Source organism: Cynocephalus volans, chromosome 13 (assembly GCF_027409185.1).
Source record: "Cynocephalus volans isolate mCynVol1 chromosome 13, mCynVol1.pri, whole genome shotgun sequence".
Lineage (NCBI taxonomy): Eukaryota > Metazoa > Chordata > Mammalia > Dermoptera > Cynocephalidae > Cynocephalus > Cynocephalus volans.
In genome coordinates, this window is record NC_084472.1 from 75,079,802 (window position 1) to 75,105,675 (window position 25,874).

General features: G+C 37.2%; 1 protein-coding gene across 2 annotated transcripts in view; it reads right to left on the minus strand.

Moving 5' to 3' along the window:
• Positions 1-25,874, minus strand: part of SH3RF1 (SH3 domain containing ring finger 1) — a 164,720-nt gene that overhangs the window by 25,691 nt on the left and 113,155 nt on the right. For both annotated transcript variants that reach the window (XM_063077065.1, XM_063077066.1), the window contains exons 5-6: positions 9,940-10,242; positions 4,394-4,504 (exon numbers count right to left, since the gene is read on the minus strand). In XM_063077065.1, the coding sequence (XP_062933135.1) occupies positions 4,394-4,504; positions 9,940-10,242 (414 nt within the window). The remainder of the gene's footprint in view (positions 1-4,393; positions 4,505-9,939; positions 10,243-25,874) is intronic.

Genomic DNA, 25,874 nt, shown 5'->3' on the forward strand with positions numbered 1-25,874 from the left:
GGGGTCAGAAAAAAATAGATTCCAACCCTGACTTAGCCTCTTAGGGCAGTCCTTGACTTCCCTCTTTTGCCAGAGTGAGCACCCAGGGAGGAAGTATCTTTTCTCTGAGTGGACAGCATTCCAGGACACTGACAGGCCACATTTGCTAGTGGACATTGTGAGTGAAAAGTTCAAGTAAGTGGGTGTGAATCTCCTCCTTTCTGGTGCTCTCTCCTCCTCTTGCCCTTTCATGCAACCAGCCCGAACAGTGGTTAGATCTGGATTTGGTTAAGGATAAGGGAAAACATCCAACAGGTCTCAAGCCTGGGCTAAGGGCTGCAGGCCAGCTTACCAGTAAAGTGCTTTGCACTGGAGCTTCGGGTACAAGTTCAACTGACAATAAAGAGTTCATTTCCTTTCCAACTGTCCCTTACGTGTTCATCTCCCTCATAAACCTCCCAGGGTAGAAAAGTGACTGGCAGGATAGACCGGGCATTTCTGTGTCCCTTGGCCAAATACCATTTAATATCCCCAATACTATCATCATTTCCTTCTAAACATCTGATTTCCAATCAACCCACTTTCAGCCCTACAACACATCAACATCTTTAAATGGTCTTTCTGAGTACTGAACTCAGATGCATGTGCACTGGTCAGAGAGGGAACAGTTCAAGCTACTGTGTGGTGATGCTCCCTCAAGTCAGCAGTGTTACCAGTTTCAGCAGCATTACCACATGTACACATATGTTGTAGATTTACTGCTTCACATTTGATCCATACGAAAGAAGAGAGATATCTATACTAGTTAATTGAATCTGTGTAGATTATATAAGCTTTCTATGTTTCACTATACCGATCTTTGAGATGGAGTTAATAATTAGAAATAGTTTATGTAAGTTGCCTTTCCCAGTGCCCTGGAGCATAGCAGAAGCTCAATAAATGGGAGCTATTGTTATGATTCACACTACTGTGAAGTCAGAGAGTGTCTTACTCGTCTTGGTTTTGCTGGCAAGAACATTACCAAGTGTTTTACAGCCAGAAGATAACAGATCCCCAATGTGTGTTTCATGAATGAGAAAACATTCTGTGCTTCTATCCTTTCTTAGAACAATATGATACAGATCAAGAGGTCTCAGCTGCTGAAATGTTAGAGTCCTTTTCTGATGTTGCTATGAAAGTTTTCACCATATCCCACCCCTCATCCTGATTTTCAAAACTCCTGCCAGTTCCAAAGGTTCTACTTCTACCTCTGTAACTATCCGGGTTGGCAGCCCCATCCCTCTACTTCCAGAGCTCTTCCCTGATCCTGCTGACAGCAATAAGTTCTGCTTAGCCTCCACCATGAACTACAATAACTCCATATTGGCTATTCTGAGACCCTAACACCATTTAACTTTTGTTTCTTTTAATATACACACACAAACGTGCACACACACCTGTGTATGTGTCTAAAATTTTTAAATCAGGGTTAAACATTTTTGGAATGCAATTTGTTTATAAATTGGCCATGGGCAGTATTTGGCCTTTTTTAACCCTGTGACACCTTGCAGGTAAACACCTCTCAGCTGGAACAGAGATTCAGGGATTATTGTTTTAGAAGTTTTCTGCCACTGTGCAAAAGATACAGTACTAAGATCTTCACCCTCCTTCCCCCAAAAATTAGTCAGAAAAAAACCCCACTACTATTAATGGTTTGATTTCTGAATTAGATGGATGTAATACTAGCCTTGTTCATGTTAGATATTTAACATTTTAAGTGCTACATTTGAAATGTATGGGACAATATATTTATGAACTTCATTCTTCATAAAAGATTAAAAAGTCTGATTTCATGAGAAAAACACTAGACATAATTTTCATTTCCCATTCTGGTGGTGGCATTTATTACCTATAAATCCATACCATGAAAACTTGGTTTCTTTTCTACCAAGCTGCACGCTTTTGCTGTGATAGTACTCAAAGTCTTTAAAAACATTTAAATCTTAAACAGAATAGTTGCCACAATTAATGTAAGATGGAGATCACACAGGCTACTGAGATTTTCCCACTTAAACATAACATATTAAATCTAAAACATTTCTGCCAACCTACCAGGGACTTTGAGATCTGGATATCTCCTGGGATGTTAGGTCTGTTTATAATTAATTTTTCATTAAATGGAATTGGCACAGTAGACATACTATTTAATAAACCTTCCTCTTGCTTAACATACAGGCTTTCTTATATAATCCTAGGATAAAATGGTTGAATATAAATTAATTTTTGTATATTCATGCTCTCTTGTGACCTGTCCCATTGATTTTCCCTACAGTTAGCCCCCAGCTAAGAGCAACTGGCCATTTACTACATAGTATTGTAAAATTCTCAGCCCACAAGGGCTGCACACTCAGCCAGTCTTATGTCTTTTCCTCTAATTAATTTTTCTAAGATCAGAAAAGTCAGTCTTTTTTTTGTCCCCTTAAGAAATTAAGTTAGAATTTTTCCATGCAAGGTAGTCATCTGGAAATGGAGCTACCAACTAGTTATGTGTATGTACTAGGGGTGGGATGGAAAGGAAAGAGTCTCCTTTGGAGATTAGAGGGCAGATGGTTATGGAACTTGGCTGTGGTCAAACATCCAGGGCCAATGGAATCTCATAGAAACCACATTTCAATAATAGTTAAAAGAAATTTGTCTTCTCCCCAGATGAATCCAGGCAACTTTTCCTTCACCAAACAGTTGTGCTATCAAGGAAGCTGTAATCATTCAGGGAACATTAAAAAAAAAAAAAAAACTTTAACCTCTAACTAGAACATTATTAACTTCCATTTAAATATAAGAACAAGCTTAACTCTATAAAAAGTTCAAAAGTCTAAGACAAGCTAGGTAATAACTCTGCATTTAATTATATCCCATCTTGTTTCAAAACCAGTTTTCAATTATTTATAAAATGTATCAAGACAAAATAAATATGAAATAAGAAAAGTGAGGCAAACGGAAAATGAGAACAATAAAACTAGACGGAGCCAACATTTTCACTAATATGTTGCTCTGAGGCCCTTGCTGGAAGGGGCTTCAAATTTGGCCCTAAGCATTCTAGCAGAGGGAAATAAAATCTTTACAACACATATAAAATCCACAGCCTAAAAACAAACCAGCTACTTAGAAGCCTTACTATTCCTGGTACAGAGAGCAGAGAAAATTGTAACAAAGAGAACCCAGCCCTCAAGGCATTCTTAAACAAGCGGCACATGTCACAGGCCTACCTTGTAATGGTCTTCAACAGAAGCCAATAATGAGATCAATAATAGTCATTCCCTTCTATGTTCTAACTTTGAAGTATAGACTATTAATCTCATTTTATAGGCAGGGACACCGAGGCTTAGAGAGGCCCAGTTAAATTTTCCATGGTCACAGAACAAATGAGTGACTGAGTGGGGCTTCAAACCCAGATCGGTTTCACCACAGGCCTATACCCCCAGCACTGGGCCACACTGTTTCTCTCGGAGCATCACAACTAACAGGCGTGGAGTGGGTGGGGTGATGCAATGATCCAGGTACTGGGCAATCTGATTTAAAAATCTTTTCTATCCTTATTCAACTCAGTGCTGAAACAAATAGTCTGAAGGTACAAGCCAAGGTATTGGCCTAGATAAGAGATGTCTCACAATTGCTAGTTCTCTGCAGTTCAACTGCCTATGATTTTTGGAAACAGGGACTTAAACTATTGTGTTTCTCTACTATCTAAGGTTGCATTTGCTGTTTCTTCCCTTTTAATTTTCTTTCCACAGCACTCTTCTTTGTAACTGTCTTCCTTGGTTATCTAATTATCCCTATTAATTTCCTCTGTTCAGATGTTTTAAAGCAATTAGTGTTTGGACTCTCCCTATAGAATGCTAGTTTTCAGAAGGAAAATCAAGATAATCTAAGGAAGTCTTCCAAGGCACGGGTACCTTTAGATAACCACAACTATGAGCTATATGAATAGAAGGCAAGAAACTAAAGGATAAATCCTAAATGGAGAGATTTGGTATCAATTTATCATGCAACTCAAAGCAAACCATTTAGCTTTCTGGACCTGTTTCCTCAGTATTTCTATAAATGTGTCTTAATAAGAAATAAGCAGGATCTAGAAAAGAGAGATAAAGGTTAAGCCTTCAGGAAATAAGGTTGAACTTTAATGAAAATAAATGTATTTTTCAGAGTTCTCCTAACAGCTTCATGCAACTGATCCTCACTGTTAAAAATTTTGCAGGCTGCAGGCAAGAGACTTTCTAAGTGTTTGTAAGATTCACAGAGATAATAGATGAAAGATAGAGATCCACCCCACCTAGCAAGAATCAACATAAACTGCAGGTGTTACAGGGTGGAGTGTGCCAGACTAACATGATGAAGTACCTAAAAGAGAAATAAAGATGAGAGAAACCATACTTACTCCAAGGGCTGCTTGGTAGGGAACATCTGATGGGAAAGTGAACGAAGGGCCAGTTGTCACTGGGCTGCTTGGGGGTGGGGTCACAATTAACCCGGTGGTACTTATATGAACCTGCCAAGAAAAAAAAAGGTATTAAAAAGAAGACTATATTTAATACAACAGATTATGCTGGCTACATCTTGGGAAGGCAAGTCACATTAAAAAAAAAAAAAAATCAGTAGCTTCTATTATTTTGGGAAGGCAGAATTCCTTATAGTTTATTCAACCCAAATTTACTGATTACCTAATTTGTACCAGGCATTTTTCTCGATGCGGGGAAGTCATATGATAAATACTGGTCACTACAATTTGACATAGAGAATTCAACTGCTGCTGGCTTTCACAATAATACACTGCCTCATTATGCATGCTACCGTGAATCAACCTGTTCTTTCAGATGGTCAGCCTGGTGCTTGACTAGCCCACTAACAATCTGCCTGAAGATCCTGTTAAGGTGGGTTGTGGCTGAACACTCCCCTGTCTACCAATATATTAAATGTATGTGAAATTCTTGGTATTTTTCTATTTTCTGGATCATTTTTCATGACTACTACCTTTCAGTGAGATGCATAATTAAAAAGCAGCTGCCTAGACATGCCTATAACAGGCAATTATTTATAAAACCTTTAAAGGAACAATGTCAAGCCAAATTAGTTGTTTTCAAAGGTGTCTTATCCATGATGCTACCCAAGATTAATTTACTAGAAAGAAATTGAGTTATTCAGGTCATTTCATTGCCTGTGTTCAGTTACTCGATCAATTACATTCAGGTTGCACAGCAGGTCCAACTGCAGAATGCAGTGGTGTTACTTGATGCTGCACAAGTAGGGGGATGGGTTCCTGCACAACTGGAGTGTTTTTCTTCCACTATGAATGGAAGCAATGTGTTTGTCTGGTACCTTGTTTCCCCAAGGAAACAATGATGCACCAAAAATGCTAGGCTTTTTACAATAAAAATGTAATCCCAAACATAGTTTCCTCAATTCCCAAAAATTAAGAAAAAGATTACCAGGACAAAGAAAGCTCAGAGACTAATTCCCAGAGGGCTTGAAGGAAACTTTCAGTTTTCCACTCAGTTAGGCCCCACCAGGGCCAGGGATAATCAGCTTCACAGCATACAATTTATTTTCACAAATAAATCTGTGTTATACATGGAATTCATAATCTTTTAAAATATGTCTGCACCTGTTGGTCCATATATTGATTGAACCTAAGGCTTGAACCTAAGTAGATCCAGGGGATGCTACTAGTAAGAGTTTCTCCCCAAACCCTCATTTTCTGTCTCTCCTGTGAACCAAAGTCTATTTCCAATCTATTTCTAATGGGAAGCACATTGGTTTTCATTCTAGGAAGAACCCAATGGCCTTTAGCTATTTTATCCAATAAATCTATTTATATACACATTCCAAGGACATCTGCAAGTTGGCAGCACACAAAAGAGGTAGTGTTTCTTATAAGATACAATGAAGCTCACCTCAAAGTGAACATCGTTATCAAGGAGCCTTTGGGGCAGAAAAAAAAACTTACTAAAATACAGTTTCTTGGGCCTGACCCTGCAAACATCTCAAAAAGATTTCATTATTGACTGACATTTGTCTAAAAGCCCCAGAGTGGAGTCAGAATAATTAGCTGCTATTGACTTCATGGTCCTGGGATAAGTCACTTCACGTCTCCAGACCCCCATGAGGAGTTGGACCAGAGGCTCCCTAAGGTCTCTGCCATTGCAGATGCAGGACTGAAGCACTGAACACGGAGCATCCTGCAAGCAAAACTTTAACACAGGACTGTTCCTAGCACTGAGCATAGGAAGAGACGAAGTCTCTTAATATTATGAACACTTAATATTATGAATCATTCCTCCAGCTGGCAGAAGCCAAAAAATATCACAGGTGTGGTCAGAGGAGTAGACAAAACGTCTTGGTTGCTTATACCATCATGTGCTTTTACGGTTATCAATCACAGACATCCATGCACATCTGTATAAATAATCTTCCAATTAATCCATCTGAAAGTTCAGCCATCATTCAATAGTCATTAAATATAATAGCAAGCAAGCCCTTTTCTCCTTTTTGTACATTTCACCATCCTGCTGCCTGAAATTTGAATGTGAAAGTGAGATCTCTAATTGCCAAATAGAAGCACTCGGGAGAGTGTGGCGCTGGGAGCACCGCGGGTTCGGTACGGCCGGTCACAAAAAGACAAAAAAAAAAAACAAAAACAAATAGAAGCATGAGGATAATGACCTACCTATATGGTGGAAAGGTGAGCTGGAAGGTGAAGTCCCTAATAACTTTGTGGAGCTATCACAGCAGCACCCAATTGCCTATATCTAAATTTCATTTGGATGAGAGAAAAATAAATACTCACTTCTTTAGGCCTCTTACTTTTCTAATAAATGCAACCAAACCTAATTCTAACTAACATGAAGAGAAAAAAAAATTGAAGGTAAAAGTGAGCATGAGTAAGGAAAAGGAAGACAGAAATTAGGCCAACAGCAGGAGACAGATAAAGCAATGGGACTCAGTTAAATTTACTGATAACCTCAAAACGGAGGCACCTGAAAAAAAAATCTGATAGGTCTTTGCTGAGCAAAGAAAAAGGAGAGCCCTGTATTAAACAGTTTCACAGAAGCCACTTTCCTATCTACACTGATCTCCATGGGTAGAAGAGTGCTTGCATGTCACATGGGCTCCATATTTTCAATGCTTTATTGTGGACTGTGGTTCCCTCCAATGTACACGGTGCCCTACATAAGTAGTGTTTTCTGTAAAACACTAGGCTGGAGAACCCAGGCAGCACTTCAAACATCTCCCATCCTCTTCTAGAAATAACTTCTCCCTGAGGCAACATGCTACCACTGAAAACAGAACAAACTGGAGAGGAGGTGTGGAATAGTTGAAGGGGAAACTGTTTCAATGGAACACAGAAGGTGCCTTGTTTCCTAAGCTACTTGAAGCAAAACAAAAATAGCTCTACTTTTATAGTCTTCATTCCCAGCTCTGGTGTGGCAACGTCAGGCATGCTCACACCTGACTGCTGAGTTCCCTACAAAATATATAAATGCTTCGTTCACCTGCCTTTCTCTTTTATTTTTCTCTACTGCCAAAAAATTACTGATCATTTTTTTAAAGATATTCCCATTCTGAGTTGTCACTAGCCTTAGTAGAACCTTGGCTTTTATTTCAAGAAAACGTCTTTGTGCATATGCTGCTAAGTCACAAGATAAAACACGCTGAGTCAAAATGATGCAATTTTCTATTAGTGAATGGCTATCTTTACTGGGTTCCTCCTTCAGAACCTTATTCAAAAATCTTCAGCTTCGAACCTATCCAGTTTAACCTCACTTGGTACTTCCTACTCTGATCTATAATGCATGGGTATGATTAGTTACATGTAAAGTAACACGGTTCCCCTCTCTGACCATTTTTTAAGTGATTCATTCATTCAACAAATATTTATCAAATGCTTACTGTATGTCAGTCATTTGGGATTTTATCAGTGAATCAAGCAAAGGCCCCTGCCCTCACTGTACTCATGTTCTAGTCATGGATATGTGTGCATGTTTGTGTCCTATTTCCCTCAGTAATATCAAAAGTTTCATGGCCCCACCACCTAAAAAACACCAAAAAACACAATCCCATTCAGAAAGTGAATGCATTTAAGTCACAACATGCAGTATGAATCTAAATAAGCATGGTCAAATCAATAAAGCTGAGATAAAATAATTTTTAATAAAATTGGTAAAGAACACCAAAAACTATATTGTAAATTTTTATTCTGTGGTCCAAAATAGGCATTTATTAAAGTGTAAACATCTTCCAGGGTCTTGAGGCAATGGAGCTGGGGTAAGCCAAACCCAGCCACAGCTAGGCAAGCTGCTGCCACTGCCCTAGGCCCTGCTAGTGTCCTGAGGCACGGAGCCAGAAGAAGCCAAACCCAGCTGCAACCAGGTCAAGAGCACACCAAAAATACCATTTCCACGTGGGTAGCCCTCCACAGCCACTGCAATTGCCATGGCTGCTGCAAAAGCAGCTACTCTTATAGCGGCAGTTGCACCCACCATGCAGATGGCACACCAGACTCTTAAATGCACTGACACAAGGAGAGGCACAAGCAGAGATTAAAAAAAAAAAAAAAAAAGAGGTCCTCTCTCTCCACAAAGCACACTCCAGAGTAATAGAAGAAGCATCTGCTTTACAGTAATAGGGGAGGACTTGATCACACCTTTCAGCACTGGATAATAGATCATCTAGGCAATAAACCAGCAGAGGAACAGTTAATCTATCAGCCGGAGAGAACAAATCTATGGTTATTAGAGGGGGGAGGGGGAGAGGGGAGGAGGAAGAGAGAGGGGAAAGGGGGAGGGGGAGGGAGAGATTGAACAGGGAACATAAAGAACAAGGATGATTTGTAATAATGAATATACTAATAAAAAATAAATTAAAAAAAGAAAAAAATTTGGGTTTAAAATATGAAAATAAATAAATTAATTAATTAATAAAATAAACTGTAAACTTCTTGAGGACCAGGACCATGTATTTTTTTCTTTCTTTTTCTTGAAAGAGAAATCATTTCATTTATGCTGAATGAAAAAAAACCCACCACAGCTATACTGTGCAAAAGAATGTAAAATCTGCATGGATTTTTAAAAGGAAACATGAGACTTGAAAGAAATTTCTCCTGCTTGTGTCAGGCTGCTTTGAACTAGGCTCTCTGACCTTTGAGCTGAGGAAAACACAGCCATCACTTAAGTGGATAATGACAGACAGCAGCCACGTGACTTGGGCAGGGCTACAGTTAGGCTTATTTTGTAGTCCAGAATTAAGGCCTAACATGGGAAAAGTTCTACATCTTATATATCTTGGTGTACACAGTACCTAGAAGGATCTAATAATAAGGTATTCAATAAATATTTGTCAAATGAATGAATGTTCCAAATCATTTCATGTATTTTATTAACACAAGAATAATGTGTAGCTATTTTTTAAGACAGTCCAAAGTCTTAATAAACTAATGAGCTTAAAAAAAAAATGCAAGGTCATTTTCTAATTTAAATTAAATGTTTCTTTCTGTCCTTTCTCTTCTTCTTTCTCTATGACTGACTAGGAAGCCTAAATATCAAAGTAAGTTATATAGACACAAACAGCTGCAAACATATAAGTTTTGACCATAACATCTTAAATGTGGGTGGAGATAGAGTTGGCAAGATCTCCCAAAGCAGCACTGTGAATGAGAAGTTCTGTAAAACTGAGAGACTGCTTGGTGAAATTGATAATACTACTTATCATCTTGTAAGTTCTGATCTTTCCTTTGAAAATGACTGAGTATTTAGTTCTGGGTTGATACACACTCAAGTTAGCTCTTTCCCTTCTCCAGAAAATGAAGAAAGGCTCTGCTTCCCAGAAAAGCAGAAGTTCAAAATAAATATTTTCTGGCTAGTGAACAAACATGTTTGTGGGTAGATTTTTCACGGCTGAGCTCTTTTTTATATCTTTTTGAGGATTTACCTGAGAAGGGGCACTGCAGGAAAGCCCAGACAGTTCACTGATCCGAGCAGCAGCTGTGGGGTTGCTGGAGCTGATGAGGACAGGAGGGCTGATCTCCATGGAGTGGCGGTTCTGGGATGCCTGGGAGGATTTGTTGGCCATAGTGAGCGAAGTGAAGGAATGCCGCTTTTTGGTGTTCTTCTTGGTGTCAGAGTGCTTTGGGGCAGTGCTGCTCTGGGCTGCCGCCGAGATACATTCTCCAGCATCACCTCCTGGCACTGCAGGCTTATCCCATTCTATCAGCTGCTTAGCAGCCGAGTTAAACTGCAAAAGCAACCAGCAAACCGACATAAGAAAGTTAGATAATTCACAAGGACTCCCTGAAATTCATTTTCAACATGGGTTTTTTTTTTTTAAAGATGACCGGTAAGGGGATCTTAACCCTTGACTTGGTGTTGTCAGCACCACACTCTCCCAAGTGAGCTAACCAGCCATCCCTATACAGGGATCTGAACCCATGGCCTTATGTTATCAGTACCACACTCTCCCAAGTGAGCCATGGGCCAGCCCCTTCAAAATGGTTTTATCCACCATTTAAAGTTACAACTTTAAAGTTTACATACGCAAGTATATGTTTTTCTATATGAGATACCTTTTCTCTTGATACTGTGATTTCACTGTCACAGGTAGACATTAAATCAAGAATAAACAATTCCAATGGAAGACTGTAAAGCTAAAAAAATATTTTTCCTAATAATTTTCACAATATCTAAATTTAAAGTTTGCTAGTAATAAATGAAAATTATTTCAGCTCAATGATGAAATTTAGAGAAGAGCAATCAAAATGGTATATTTGTCTGACTAAACACCATTACCCAATAATGGCTGGGTATTTGCTCAGAGCACAACTGCACACTGAAGGGACAATGTGTGGGTTTGGTAAAAATGAGCAAGAAGACAAAGAATGAAACTGTTCAATATTAACTCATGTATGTCCATGTAAATTAACCTCCTGCCTCTCTGTTTATTTTGGGGTAACCTCATAAAAAGGTTGGTAGAAATTCTTGATGTGTTTTTGTCATGGCATTGTGTCAGTTATCTTCAGAGGTGCTCAAATTTTAAATCGTAACAAGGTAATGAGACATGAAATTCAAGTCTTGTTGGCAAGCTTAATCCATTTGAAAAGTCCCAGTGTAAAGTAAGAATACAAGGGGTCAAAATCTCTGCACTGGGCTGATAACATCAGCAAGAAAGGAAAGAACACAGCTTTTTGTTTTCCCTGAGGTAAAAATAAAACATTTCCGGAAAGCTTCACTGACAACAAGCTGCATATATCTTATCTAGATAATACAATAATGGGAAAATTGAGCACACAGCTTAACTCCTCATTTAAAAAATTGAGATGAAAAATAATAAACTTTTTAAAGGTATTTTAGGTAATATTAAGGAAAAATAGAAATTTTCCTATCTCAGCATTACACACTCAGCACTTCACAAATGCCTTTGTATAAAAGAACATTATCTAGTGTTTTTTCCTATCCACTTAAATTGTTCAGACGATGTCTTCTGTCTTCTCACCTTGTTTATGAGACTGTTCTACTAGGAGAACGGAAATCCTGTCAGTCAATATTTAACAAAATGAACTTGCTGGCACAACCACTCCTCACAAAGCTGTGTTAATTAAAGCTCAGCAGCCAGGGTGAGCTATAGATGATTGCAAATTGACTAACAATTTGCTCCTGTGGCTCCCTGGGGGACTTGAATTCAGGTGCCCTGTATGATCTATAATTACAGGTCAAGTTGCTGAGTTGATTGGTCAGATTCTAGCACACTGAATAGGTTCATGCTTTTGAGGATTTGGGCCTTGGGGTTTAAATAAGCTTATGGTGGAAGAAAGCATTCTCTGGCTCATCTGAAAATCTGAAATCCGAAATGCTCCAAAATCCAAAACTTTTTGAACACTGACATGACGCTTAAAGGAAATGATCATTGGAGCATTTTATGTCTCAGATTTTCAAATTAGGGATGCTGGACTTGTAAGTATAATGCAAATATTCCAAAATGTGAAAAAGTCCAAAATCCAAAGCACTTCTGGCCCAAGCATTTTGGATAAGGGATACGCAACCTGCAGTAGGATAAATCTTTTTCCAACATGAGCATATCTCTTCTTAATCAGACTTCAAGGACTTTTTCCACGTGACAAACTTTCAAGAATAATGGGCAGTAATACCTGTGTAATACCCATAAGTGCTTGAAGCACCAATGGCAGGAGAAAAGGGATCATAAAGACTTCTTGGGGTATGAGTTTAGGGATGAAAGAATGAGGTACTATTAAAGAATAGTCCTATTAGAGCTGGCATTTGGCCAGGAGATCCAGAATTTACAAATTCTATCTTGGACTAGTTCTCCCACCTTCTGGGTGTCCCCCAAGAGAATCAAATGCCTGAGGGAAGGAAAATAATGTTTTATTATGATGGGGGGGGGGGTGGCCCTAATTTCAGTGTAGAGCTCTAATAAACTGCAGTGAACCATGTGAGGTCCTTTTTCCTACTAGACTGGTTATAAGAAGTATGGAAGCAAAGTAGACTCAAGAACTACTTCAGTTCCCGCTCTCAAATTCATCATCTTCACGAAATGAAAGGCCAGTGCACCCAGCAATGCCAGAGGAAAAAGAGCCAGAGAATGCTTTCTTCCACCATAAGCTTATTTAAACCCCAAGGCCCAAATCCTCAAAAGCATGAACCTAATCAGTGTGTTAGAATCTGACTAATCAACTTAGCACTCCTGTTGAGTAAGAAGTAGGGAAAGGAGATGAGAAGACTTCTTCCTCCACTGAGGCCAAAAATATGAATAGAGGAAATTATCACACCTGCCTGATATCATGTTTAGATTAATTCTAGGGTCAAACCATGGCTCCATTAGCTGTACCTGTTTTGAAATATTCTGAGATATTACCAGTCTTGTCATGGTTATACCTAGTCAAGTGTTAGTTATAGTTAATATTGTGTTAATATTTCAGATTTTTGAGAATAAAGTATTGTTCCCCATATGTCCTGCTGTTTCTCTCTTTAGAAAAATACTGGTGTTTCCTTTGTATTTTTTCTGTATCGTATACACTCCATTAAAAGAAATACACACTGAGCACCTATTACGTACTGGACAATGTGCTAGGTACTGGAGAGCTATAGATGTAAAGAAATGGTCTCTGCTTTTAAGGAGCTTATAAACAAACAAAAATAACACAAGGGCTTTCCATAATTTTTTATGTCTGGTTACTTCTGCTCAACAATATGCTTTTTGAGATTTACCCATATTGCTCCATGAATCAGTAGTTTTCTTTTTAATTGCTGTGTAATGTTCCATTGTGTGAATATACTATAATTTATTTATCCATTCTACTGCTGATTGATATTTGGGTTCTCTTTCCTTCTTTCTCCCTGCCCTTCCTTCCAATAGATTTTGGCTATGAAGAACAATATTGCCATGAATAATCTAGCACAGGTCTTTTGGTAGACATAAGTACTCATCTGGATACTGGATATATGCGCAGGAGTGGAAGTGCTGACCCACAGGGTTGGCATGTTTAGAAAAATAGTTATATGCAGGAGCGGGCATATTCAGGTAGACACAACATGGTGTGGTAGAATTAGCAAACTAGCAGACAGAAGACCACAGTTCTAGTTCCAGCACAGCCATTAATTAACTTTGTGACCCTAAGGGAGCTAATTAACCTCTATTGATTTTTTTTCCCCCTTTTAAATCTCCACAGGTATAACAAATAATCTCACTTTAAACAGACATGGTTCATTTTTCTATTTAATTTCTATTCCTCTAAATAGCCTGGTATATTTTTCCTGAATTTCATTTTTACTCATGGACAATGATATTTGTTAGCAAGATTCTGTCATACTTTAAATTTCTTCTGAAGCAGCAGAGGTTAGTATTAAAAAACACTGCTCCTTGCTTCCTTTGTAAGTTCAGAGAAAATAAAGTTAAGACTATTTGAGAGAGGCATTAGGTAAATCAAGCAGAAACTTAAAGAGGCTTTTGTTGTAGGTGTAATTTAACCTTTGGTAACAATAGGAAAGCAAGGATATGACAGCTTTTAACGAAATTTTGACAAAATTCATTTATGAATATTTGTTCAAGCTCGGTATTGTGGGTTTTGTGTGACATTTATCTAACCATGACCTTTAATGTTAAAAGTGCACTCATCACCTGCAAAATAAATTTGTATCCTAAAATACCTTCTTCTGAGCATTTGGTAAGAAACTTTGATAAGACTTAGGCTGTATTGAAGGTAAAATTCAGTATACTAACATTGGAGCTAAAAACAAGGACGAAAGGGATTTATTTATCTTAAAATTATTATGTTCCTCTTCGAGGGAAAAGCCTAAAATTTAGAAAAAATTTGTCTTTGAGAGTTATCAGAAGTATAAATAAACAAGAGGAAATACTGACAAAATAATATTAATAACAAAAACAAGGCAGTTTAAGAGGTATTAAAATATGTACTGGCCAGCCACCAAAAATAAAACAAATAAATATTAAAATAAATGTTTGGTGTGTGGTTATGCTCTTTGCTAAAGAGAACATGGCCTTTTTAAAAGATGGGACTTACTATTTTTTAAGAGAAAAATTTTTTTAATGAGAATTAAGTTGAATGGTTACTACTTTATATGAAAGTTTACAGATGAATCAGTCTCTAGCTTTTGAGCGCCAGAGAATACAAATAGGAGGTTTGAAAAGAAACTATTTTAATTTACAATCCAATAGATTGTCCTTGAACTAATCATCTTTGATAAAAGGCAAATACTTTAAAAACATATTATAAAAGTAATATATATTCATTACTTTTAAAAAGAAAATAGTGTAGCTAACTGATTTTAAACTATACTACAAAGCTGTAATAACCCAAACAGCATGGTACTGCCATAAAAACAGACATACAGACCCAGGAAACAGAAATCAACCCACATATCTACAGCCATCTGATCTTTGACAAAGGCACCAAGACCACACGCTGGGAAGAGACTGCCTTTTCAGTAAATGGTGCTGGGGAAACCGGACATCCATATGTGGAAGAATGAAACTAGACCCATACCTCATGCCATATACCAAAATCAACTCAAAATGGATTAAATAATTAATATATGTCCAGAAACAATAAAACTCCTAAAAGAAAACATAAGGTAAACACTTCAGGAAGTAGGATTAGGCATAGACTTTACGAATATGACCCCCAAAGCACAGGCAACCAAAGGAAAAATAAACAAATGGGATTATATCAAACTAAAAAGCTTCTGCACAGCAAAAGAAACAATTAACAGAGAGAAAAGACAACCAACAGAGTGGGAGAAAATATTTGCAAAATATGCATCTGACAAATATCCAGAATATATCTGATTAATATGCGGAATATACAGGGAACTCTAACAACTTAACAGCAAAAAAACAAGTAACCCAATTAAAAAATGGGCAAATGAGCTGAATAGGCATTTCTCAAAGGAAGATATATGAATGGCCAACAGACACATGAAAAAATGCTCAACATCACTCAGCTTTCAGGAAATGCAAATCAAAACGAGATATCATCTCACTCCAGTTAGGATGGCTAATATCCAAAAGACTCAGAATAATAAAGGCTGGTTAGGATGTGGAGAAAAAGGAACCCTCCTACACTGTTGGTGGGGCTGCAAAATGGTACAGCCTTTATAGAAAATGGTATGGTAGTTCCTCAAACAATTACAGATAGATCTACCATATGACCCAGCTATCCCACTGCTGGATATATACCCAAAGGATTGGAAGTCATCATGTTGAAGGGATACCTGTACTTCCATGTTTATTGCAGTGTTATTTACAATAACCAAGAGTTGAAACCAGCCCTAAATGCCCATCATCAGATGAGTGGATAAGGAAAATGTGGTATATCTACACAATGGAACACTGCTCTGCTGTAAAAAAGAAAGAAATGCTACCATTTGCAGCAACATGGATGGACTTAGAAAAAATTATATGAAGTGAAATAAGCCAGGAACAAAACCAGAAATACTGCATGTTCTCACTTATATGTAGGAGCTAATAAAAATAAATAAATATACAAATGGGGGAGGAAAAAAAAAAAAGAAGACACAACAATCACAATAATTCCTTGAACTTGTTAAGGTAAGTGAACAGGTATGGTGTTGATAGGTGGAGTGGGAGAGGGAAAAAGGAGGAATTGGTAAAGGGACACAAAAATCAACTACATTGTATATTGATAAATTTTAAAAAAAAGAAAAGAATGTCGAATATTATGAAATAAAAAGTAAAAGGCCTCAGTTAGTTCTGCGCATCTGTTTCCTCCCAATCTATTTCCCAGATGTATGCACATTTAACAATTTAGAACATATCCTTCCATATATTTTCAATGTAAATGTTGTTATATACGTATCTACTATATTAACTTTTAACACAAATGACACCAAGCAATCAATACATACTATTCTCTCCCTAACACTATCTCATGAACATCTTTCCATGTGAATAGGGACAAGTTGATAACATGATATCCTGTAGTATAGAGATGTCATCATTTAATATATCTTGGCATGCTTGTAGAAGGATACCCACAGGGTAGTCTCCTAAAAGTAAAATTGTTAGATCAAAGTATAAGCTTAAAAATATCTTTTTGAGCAATACTGCCAAATTGCACTCCAAAAAGATGTCCATTTTCATTACCTCCAATAGAATACAAAAGTCCCTGTTTCCAAGTCGTTAAAAGATTAGGTGTTATCAGTCTTTTCCCTTTTTTTCTTCTCATTTCTTTCTTCTTCTTCTTTTTTTTTTTTCCCCCTTGGTGGCTGTTCAGCACAGGGATTGAACCTTGGGCCTTGGTGTTATCAGAACCACACTCAATCATTTCTTGTCCTCATTAGTTGGAAAGGTAAGAAACCATATTATATTGTTTTAATTTGTATTTCTCAATTTATTAATGAGATTAAACATCTATTTTCTTCTTTTAGGATTTGCTTATTCCCACAGTCTATCCATATTTTTATTGAGTTGGTATTTTTCTTATAGATTTATATTATAGTCTATCTATTCTATAAAGTGCTCTTTATACAATGATATGTATGTGTATACATAAATGTCTAAGTTTAAAATATTGTTCCAATATTGTTAATGTTTGTTATAAATAAATTTTTCTTTTATGTGAAATTCATCAGTCTTTTCCACTATGAAATCTTAATTTAACATCATGCTTTAAAAATCTTATTCCATAATTTTTTGAAAGCCTAGTATTTTCTTAGTATTTTAATGGTTCCTTCTCTCCTCCCTTTTTTTCCTTCCTTTTTTCTTTCTTTCCTTTTTTATCTCAGTAACCATATGATCATCTAGTTTTGTGTAGAGAATAAGGTGGGGATAGCACTTTGTTTTTTCCACATGGCTCAGCAGTTGTCCTATCACCATTTAAACAAGAGTCCATCTTTTCCTCCCTAGTTTGAAATGCCACCTTTGTAAAACCATGTTTTATTTATTTATTTATTTTTTGTCTTTTTCGTGACCGGTACTCAGCCAGTGAGTGCACCGGCCATTCCTATATAGGATCCGAACCCGCTGCGGGAGCGTCGCCACGCTCCCAGTGCCGCACTCTCCCGAGTGCGCCACGGGCTCGGCCCCGTAAAACCATGTTTTAAACACAGCACTTCAACATTGTTCTGTATCGCTAGGTCCAATGTTCTGTCCCCAGGTAATTCAGCCACTTCGAAGAAAAACAGTGAATGAAGGCTATGGGATAAAAATTCATCCCAATTTACATCTTCTTAGCAGAAATGAAAATATTTTGCCTTACATTATAGTCCTTTGCAAAATGCTTTTTACATAATGGCAATGAGGAATTTATATTCTCATTAGTCTTCTATTCTTTCCTGCAATTTAGGTAACAAGGTTTTCATTTTTGGATGACCCAAATATAAAAGCAAGCTCAGTCTTCATTTATAACACAAGACTCACCCACAGAACAGAAATAATTTGAGAGATTGAAGGGATTACTTGGAAGTCTTTTTAAATTGATAAGAAAGCCTCCTTCAGGTAGCAGCTCCATTAGGTCTCTTTAAATATTTGCAAAATGAATAAAAATGTTTGTCTTTTAGAACTATCAAGGGAAGGAAATGCTACCTCTAAACCAGCACTGTGCAACTGAATTATGAGCCACATGTGTAATTTTAAATTTTCTAGTAGCCCATATAAAAAGATAAAAAGAAACGGGTAAAATTAATTTTAACAGTATATTTTATTTAGCCCAATATATCCAAAATATTATCACTTCAACATGTAACCAATATTAAAGTTATTGAGATAGTTGCATTCCTTTCTTTTGTAGTAAGTCTTTGAAACCCAATGTGAATTGTGCACTTACATCACATCTTAGTTTGGACTAGCCACGTTTCAAGTTGCTCAGTAGCAACATGCATCATTGCATGGCTCAGCTCTAAACCCTCCGTAGCTCATGAAGGGAAAGAAGCTGCACCACAAGGTGGCTGTCCTCTTAAGGCTCATTAAACACAAAGAATTTGCTGAAGAGAGAAAAGATGGAAACTACTCCCCTGACCCCCACCCCCACCCCCACGGCCTACATTTCTGAAGCCTTCGGAACCCTGGAGTCGTTCACTGATAACAACAAGGGTTACTTACTCATTTAAGCAGGACAGTGACAAACACAGGCTGTTGATAGAAACCTCACTACATCCTGTCAAGGGAAAAGGACTTTCAAAGTAACTGTCTTGCTGCACTAGATTAGGAAGGTGAAACATCAGTTACTTAGCTCCTCACTTATTTTAATTATCTTCACCTCTGTTGGCCAAAGCTGCTATAAAATAAACAAACTAGGATTTTCTTTTTAGGGCTTCTGATTTTGAAATGTAAGGTACAAAGGGAAGGTACCTATCATTAAAAGCCTAAAAATAATTTTAGCTTACTTAGGCAGCTGGAAAGGGTACTGTCAGAGAAAACTTCAGGAACAGCCTGAATTTGAGGTTGAAAGGTTTAGGTTTGAGTCAAGTCTCTGCCCTTACTGGTTGAGTAATGTTGGGTGAACCATTTAAATTCCATGGCTTCTATTGCCTGATCGGTATAAAACGGGGAAGGTAATATCAATTCTGCATACCCAAGGTGGAAATAAGTACAGTTAGAGTGCTTTGTAACCTATAAAGTGCTATATGAACATGAGTTATTCTTGCTATTCAGAGGAGTCCCAGCTTGCCATTAACTTGATTGTTGCCCTAGGCAAGTCACTTTATCTTGTGTGTGCCTATTTCGCCAATGTAACAAGAAGTTAGACTTAATGATCTGTGAAGTTTTATGCCTAGATGAAGTAAAAATACGTTTTCTCAGCCCAAAACAAAAATATCCCATTCCAAATACTCAATAGGCAGAGACGTCTGTTGTCAGGTACAGAGCCCTCAGGTCCTCTGTGACCAGAATGAAACCTAATGGAGCCCTTTACTCATCCTGATGTTTTCTGAGTGACTGTTATAAGCCAGGCACAGTACTGAATGGGAAAAAGAGGGAAACAGAGACACATCCTCTCTGACTCATGAGAAAAGAGGACCTAGACCTGGGAAGAGAAAATAGCAACTGCGAAGGAGGAGACAATTGTGAACAGTGAATGTGCAGAAAAATTTAAAAGACAGAGGAATGCTCAACCCTGAAAGCTAAAGCTAAAATGGTACTAATACCCGTTACTTCTGAAGCAACAGATCTACAATCTAACTATGGTGCTGAGGAGACAGACCAAAGGATAATTTTAAAACTGGGCTCAGTTCACTTCACTGTGCTTATTGGATCTGATGATACACAAGGTTTTGCATGTATGTTTGTATTTCATATTTGTTCACCAAAGAAACACCGTAAATCAGAAATGCCTATTAACCGGAAGTATACATTCCTACGACACATTTTATTTTCCAAAACCTCATTATCAGAGGTAGGAATACTTAAGAAGAAATATACATAAATCTCAGGAGGTTATGAATATGGAATTATCATTAAATTCTAAGTAAAAATTTGTCCAAGTGAAATGACACACTGATAGAAATTCCACAGTGATGTGTAATCAGTTAATAAATCAGCAAACAAGTATTTCACCTGCCCTGGATACCGAGAGAAAGAGAGAGAGTGAGAGAGAGAGAGAGAGTGGGGGGGGGGGGGGGGAGGAAAGGTGATCACCAGGAAGGAACCTGGCACAGAAAGAGAATACTGAGGATACTGACCATCATGACTTTACACTTTTAAGATCTTCTTCCTTCTCAACATATAGAGAAATTTTTGCCCTGCACATATGTGATGCCTAAAAGGTACATTGCCAATAAACTTTACTTCTAAAAATCAATGTTATTTTACAATGCTCAGGAAAAATTTCCCTGAAACACATTCTGTTTCATTATAGAGAGGCTTGTTTGTTTCCCTTTGATTTAATGATCAAGATGCTACTTTCAAACCATTTCTATGCCACACGTGCACACAAATGCCCAAACAGCACAGAGCATTCAGTCTTCTTCACAGGATATAAGACAGGACTTAACACTTGGTTAATTAACATGAACCTACTTTGCTTATTAAAGCCTTAGCTTCTAGCAAAGTTTAGGATGTATATAGCAATATAATAAAATCTTTAAATAATAAAGTTGAAAATTCATTAAAATATTATGGTTTTGATTAATTTGATTTTTCTCTTAAAAGAGGCAATCTAAGATCTCTGAAATTGTTGAGTAATGAACCATTTCTAAAAATTAACCCTTAACATGTTAGAACATGAAAAGTTTTCATAATTTTTTTATGAAAAATCAAAATGCCCTAAATACTTTTCAAACAAAGCTGGATAATAACAGTGACTTGGCAGCACCATTAGGAAGGCTAGTTATTGCACGCTCTGATGCTAGAGCAGGGCAGGAGTCTAGGCAGCAATAAACTGCAGGACGGAGACCATGATTCACTTCTCAATTACTGGCTGTGTGTGCCTCTAAACAAGACACTTGTCTAAGAAATGGTGAAAATAATTAACTAAATTATGGTTTAGTCACTAGAGTGTTTATTGCATAGTCATAAAAAATGATGGTTAGCAGTACTACAATTATGTGGAAAAGGTAAAATCATGTGTATAGTATCATTAAAGCATAAGGAAAAAGAATAGAATGATATTTACCAAAATTATAAGTGATGAGACTTAGGATTATTCATCTCCTTTAAAAATGTTCTGGGATGTGATTATATTATAGAAATAAAATGATTAAAAACATTCTTTATATGAGATGTTGCTCTCAAGGAACACAAGAAAACAATAAAACATCTACACACATAACTGCACTCTTAGCATGTGCCAGGTCTATAGGAATGGCACAAACTGAGTATCGTAGAAGTTTGAAACAGGGAGATGTGTTGTTTTTGGTTTTGTTTTGTTTCATAGAATTTGTTTTGTTGCACAGGAGAATTAGGAAATAAAGGCTTCATGAGAAGTGATGGAATGTATTTGGATCTTGAAGAAAGGGTGAGCTTCTTTCCACACATATGTTGACAAAAAAAATACCCCAGATAAGCTGTAAAGGCAGCAATTCCAAGGTATGTTTTCCAGGAATGATCAGGAAACTTAGCTAGGGCCCTGGGTATGTGTAGGGGAATATGGCCAGGCTAAAGAATTTGGGGATTCTCTAGGGAATCATTGTGGACATTATGCACCATTTGGTCATTATCCTAGGCCTCTGATTAAGGCTATGTAGGAGATCTGCATTTTTATGTTGTATAAAACCACCCAGAGTTCCGGAAACTGTCCATTCATGCAGTGAGAACGCTAAACATTAACTGATTTTTAGAATCTCAGCTCCCTGAATGTTTTCCTGATGGAAAACAAAAGGAAACTCTTAAATTAGAAAGAGGCTGCTGAATAATAAGTGGAGCATAAACTGTCCTATGTAAAGTTTCTTACCTAATCTAAAGAACTCCTTTTCAGATTGAGTCTCAAGCCATATATATTAAGCTGCTGTTCCTGGAGCTCAGGAGACCTGCCTTTGCCTTTAGAAGTTCTGGAGCCAGTGCCCATCTTTCTTTCTATCATTGTGGCAGAAGAAAAACTAACAATTACTTGTATCAAGCTGGTAACAATCAGAAGATATAAAAACCCAAACCGTGGGGCACAGCCCACAGTGTTTAAAAAAAAAAAAAAAGCTAATCTAAAGTAGATGCTATGTATTCAATCAGAATTAAGGATGAAAGTATAGTGCTAAGCAACAGAGTAATTCCTTCCTTACTGATTTCTCAACAATATCTCTAAATTTCACTTATAAAAATTAATTTACTTCAGAATTGAAGGGAAAGTTTGGATGCTAAGCAATATTGTAATTCTTTCCAACTTCCCCACAATTTCCCTAAATTTCTTTTATAAACACTGATTTCACTTTTTAGTTTTAAAGGAAAAGAATACATCCAAAACTATGAATGATAGAATATCTTTTTATATAGTGCCATCAACCCTTTCATTATTAGATCAAAGACTATTATTTTGCCCTTCTGCTATCATTATTCTCTAGAGGAAAGGCTTTAAGTTAAAAAATAAAGTTAACATTGCTATCCTTAGTTCCTACAAGGTCACCTTGGCAACTTCAAACTATGTACCTAAACCTCCACTTATTCTTTGGAACACAGAAGGTATCTTCCAATTCCCTGACTCTGCAGAGGAGGAAGCTAGCACTCCCACCCTTAAGGCCATTGTGCTCTCTGAGGACACATTCGATTTTCTATTGTTAAGGCTGTTAACACATTCTATTCCATAGCCAGAGAACTGCCTCTTAATTTGCCTATGGGTTGTTCAAAAAGTTGGAAACAACCCCTGATCAGATTGCATACACTATTATTATTTTAATTTTAATATTTACTAGAAATATTTGTGGTGTACAGAGTGTTGCTTCAACATATGCATTATACTGCACAGTGATTCACTTAGGGTAGATAGCATAGTTCTGTACCTGTTAGTCCACTACTTCTTATCCCCCCAACTATTATTCTACTCTCTACTTCTATGATAACCACTTTTTTTTTTTGGCGGCTGACTGGTGTGGGGATCCTTTCTCTTTATAAAGATCCCACTATGAGTGAGATCATGCAATACTTATCTTTCAAGATTGCACATTTCAAATATGTGCAGTTTACTGTATATAACTTACAACTCAAAGTTATTTAAAAAATGAGGATCCTTGACAATAAGGCTACCCTACCTCTGCTCAAAGTAAGCCAGAGGAATAATCTCAAACATGTGAAAATTTGTCACAGAAAGTATCAGGAAATGTTTTTTTAATGTTTTATTTTTTTAATTGACACAACTGTATATATTTGTCATGTACAACTTGATGTTTTGAAATGTTATACAAGAGTACTTCAAACAGTTCATAGAAAAACAGAATTGAGACCCCTGGTATACATTGTGGAATGGTTAAATTGAGTTGATTAACATATATATTACCTCACATAGTTATTATTTTTGTGGTGAGAATACTCAAAATCTACTCTCTTCGCATTTTTCAAGAATGCAATACATTGTTATTAACTATAGTCACTATATTACACAATAGATGTCTTGAACTTTTTCCTACTATCTAACTAAAATTTTGTATCCTTTGATCAACCTCTTCCCAACACTGCCTCCATGGGGAGTCTTCTCTATATTAAAAAAAAAAAATAATTAGTAGAGGTTACAAGATCTAATACATAAAGTATGTCCACCATTATTTTAGGCTGGGAAAATTCTACAATAGGCATAACCAAAGACTAATTCAGTCTAGTTAAAAATCTCACTAAGGTCACACAGACCTGCTGGCTCTGAGGAATGTAACTTCCTGATTTAACACCAAAATAAACCAATGATGAAATAAATGCCTAAGCAGTGAATGATGGGAGTAGTAGCTTAAAAATGTAAAAGTTGGCAAAATCTATAAACCAGTTTGGTTTATAGAACTTTAATTCTAAAAGTTCCTAGGCTGCTCATTCATTCATTCATTCAGCCAATATTTGCTGAGAGCCTACTATGGGCAGGCGCTGTGTGAGGACCTCAGGAGGTGAAGGTAAACCAGAAAGACAAAGTTCTGGCCCTCAGGGGCTCACATTCTAATGTAAGAAGAGAGAGTTGGGGGCCAGCTGGCAACCACATCAACAAATAACTTGAAGTAAAGACAGAAAAAAGTGGTATGAAGGAATAATAATAACAACGGTGATAATAATTACAGCCATCACTTACACAGCTCTTACCAGGTGCCAGGCACTGCTCTTGGGTATCACTGGAATTAATTCACCTATGAAGAGGTTCTTTCATTTTACAAATGAGACCAGTTCCAAAGTCACTCAGATTAGTAGTGGCAGAGCCAAGACCTGAATCCCAGCCATCTGGCTCCAGAGTCCAGTTTCTCCCACTACCACGCCACTATGTGTTTGAGGTAAAGCAAGTCAACAGGAGGAATTACTTTAGATAAGGTAGTGAGGAAAAGTCTGTCAGAAGTGACGTCTGAGGTACAATATAAAGAATGAGAAATGTAGCCCTTCTTTCTGGCAGTAACTGAAGGGTAAGAACAGCTGTCTATTAGGCCACTCCTCCTTTATGCCATCTGCATATACGAAATGCTTATCTTTAAATTATCTATAGCATAGGGGCAATTTGCTAAATAACTTTTTTGTTGTTGAAAAAACTGGGTGAGTGATATTTCAAACAAATGACTAGGAATGAAAATAAAATGGGAAACAATAAAAATGTATAGTTCACCATAAGCCTACAATATACAATTATGTTTGAAAAATATCCAAAATCTCATATTTAGCATTTTCTTCATTCAAACCTTTTGCTTGCTAAGAATCATGCCATCCTTGTCCAAATGAATGATAAACTTGAATGAGTCAGTTCCAAATTAATGGGGCTGTTAGAATCTTCCATTCTATTCTGTAGAAAACTGGTATTTGTAAACAAAGAAAAAAGCAGGCTACTAATTTTTCTTTCTTTTTTTTTTTCTAACTGCATTCAGTCCTTGACAAACATGCCCTTTTATACATATCCTGGCATGGTGTCTTCAAGAATTCCATGGGTTGTCCTGTGAAACTCTTACCCCTCACCACTTTCCAACTTGCTCGAATCACAGAAGAGCCTTTCTAAATAGAAGGGAATCCACAACCTTTAAAGCTTGACCAGAGAGGGATCTGATGAAATACTCTTCAGAGGGGAAAGGTGAATGTGATCCAAGCAAGAGAACCCTCGTCTTAAGAGCCAGACAAGAACTTCAGGGAACAAATTCAGAGCCACTTACATAGCCATTTTCCCCCTACTCATTCCTTGAAGAATTTTGTGTTTTATTTTAATAAGCAAAGTAAAGCAAAGTATTGTTTTACTACAATAAGATGAGACTTGTTTGCAAGTCACTATACCACCACCACAGTTTTATCACCTTATTCCAGTGCAGGTGGAGATCACAGTCCACAGTTATGGAGAAGAGAAAGGATAACTGAAGGCAGGAAGGGAGGGCAAAGTATTCCAGCAGCATTTCTCACCATCTCAATCTTCCAATTCAATCCTCTCTTTACCCACCTCCAATGTTTACCTCCTTTCAATTTACCTTACCCCCCAATTCCATAACTCCACATTTGAACCTCTGATCATAGATTCCACTTCAGGTCCATCGAAGTAAAATCAAAATAAAATGAAACTCCAGGTCCATAATCCTACCCCTATCAAAGCCTATCAATAGGAATCAAGGGGGAGTTGCAGCTTCTGTTGACAGGCACACGGCAAATAAAGGTGTTGCTCTGGAGACTCAGAATTAAATTCTAACCCCATTTCCCTCATTATAAATGGTGGAGAGTTCTTTTATCTGATTATTACTATACTGTGGCATACTCTGGGTTATGGGTCTAATCTGAGCTCCAAACCACTAGGCATAAGATAT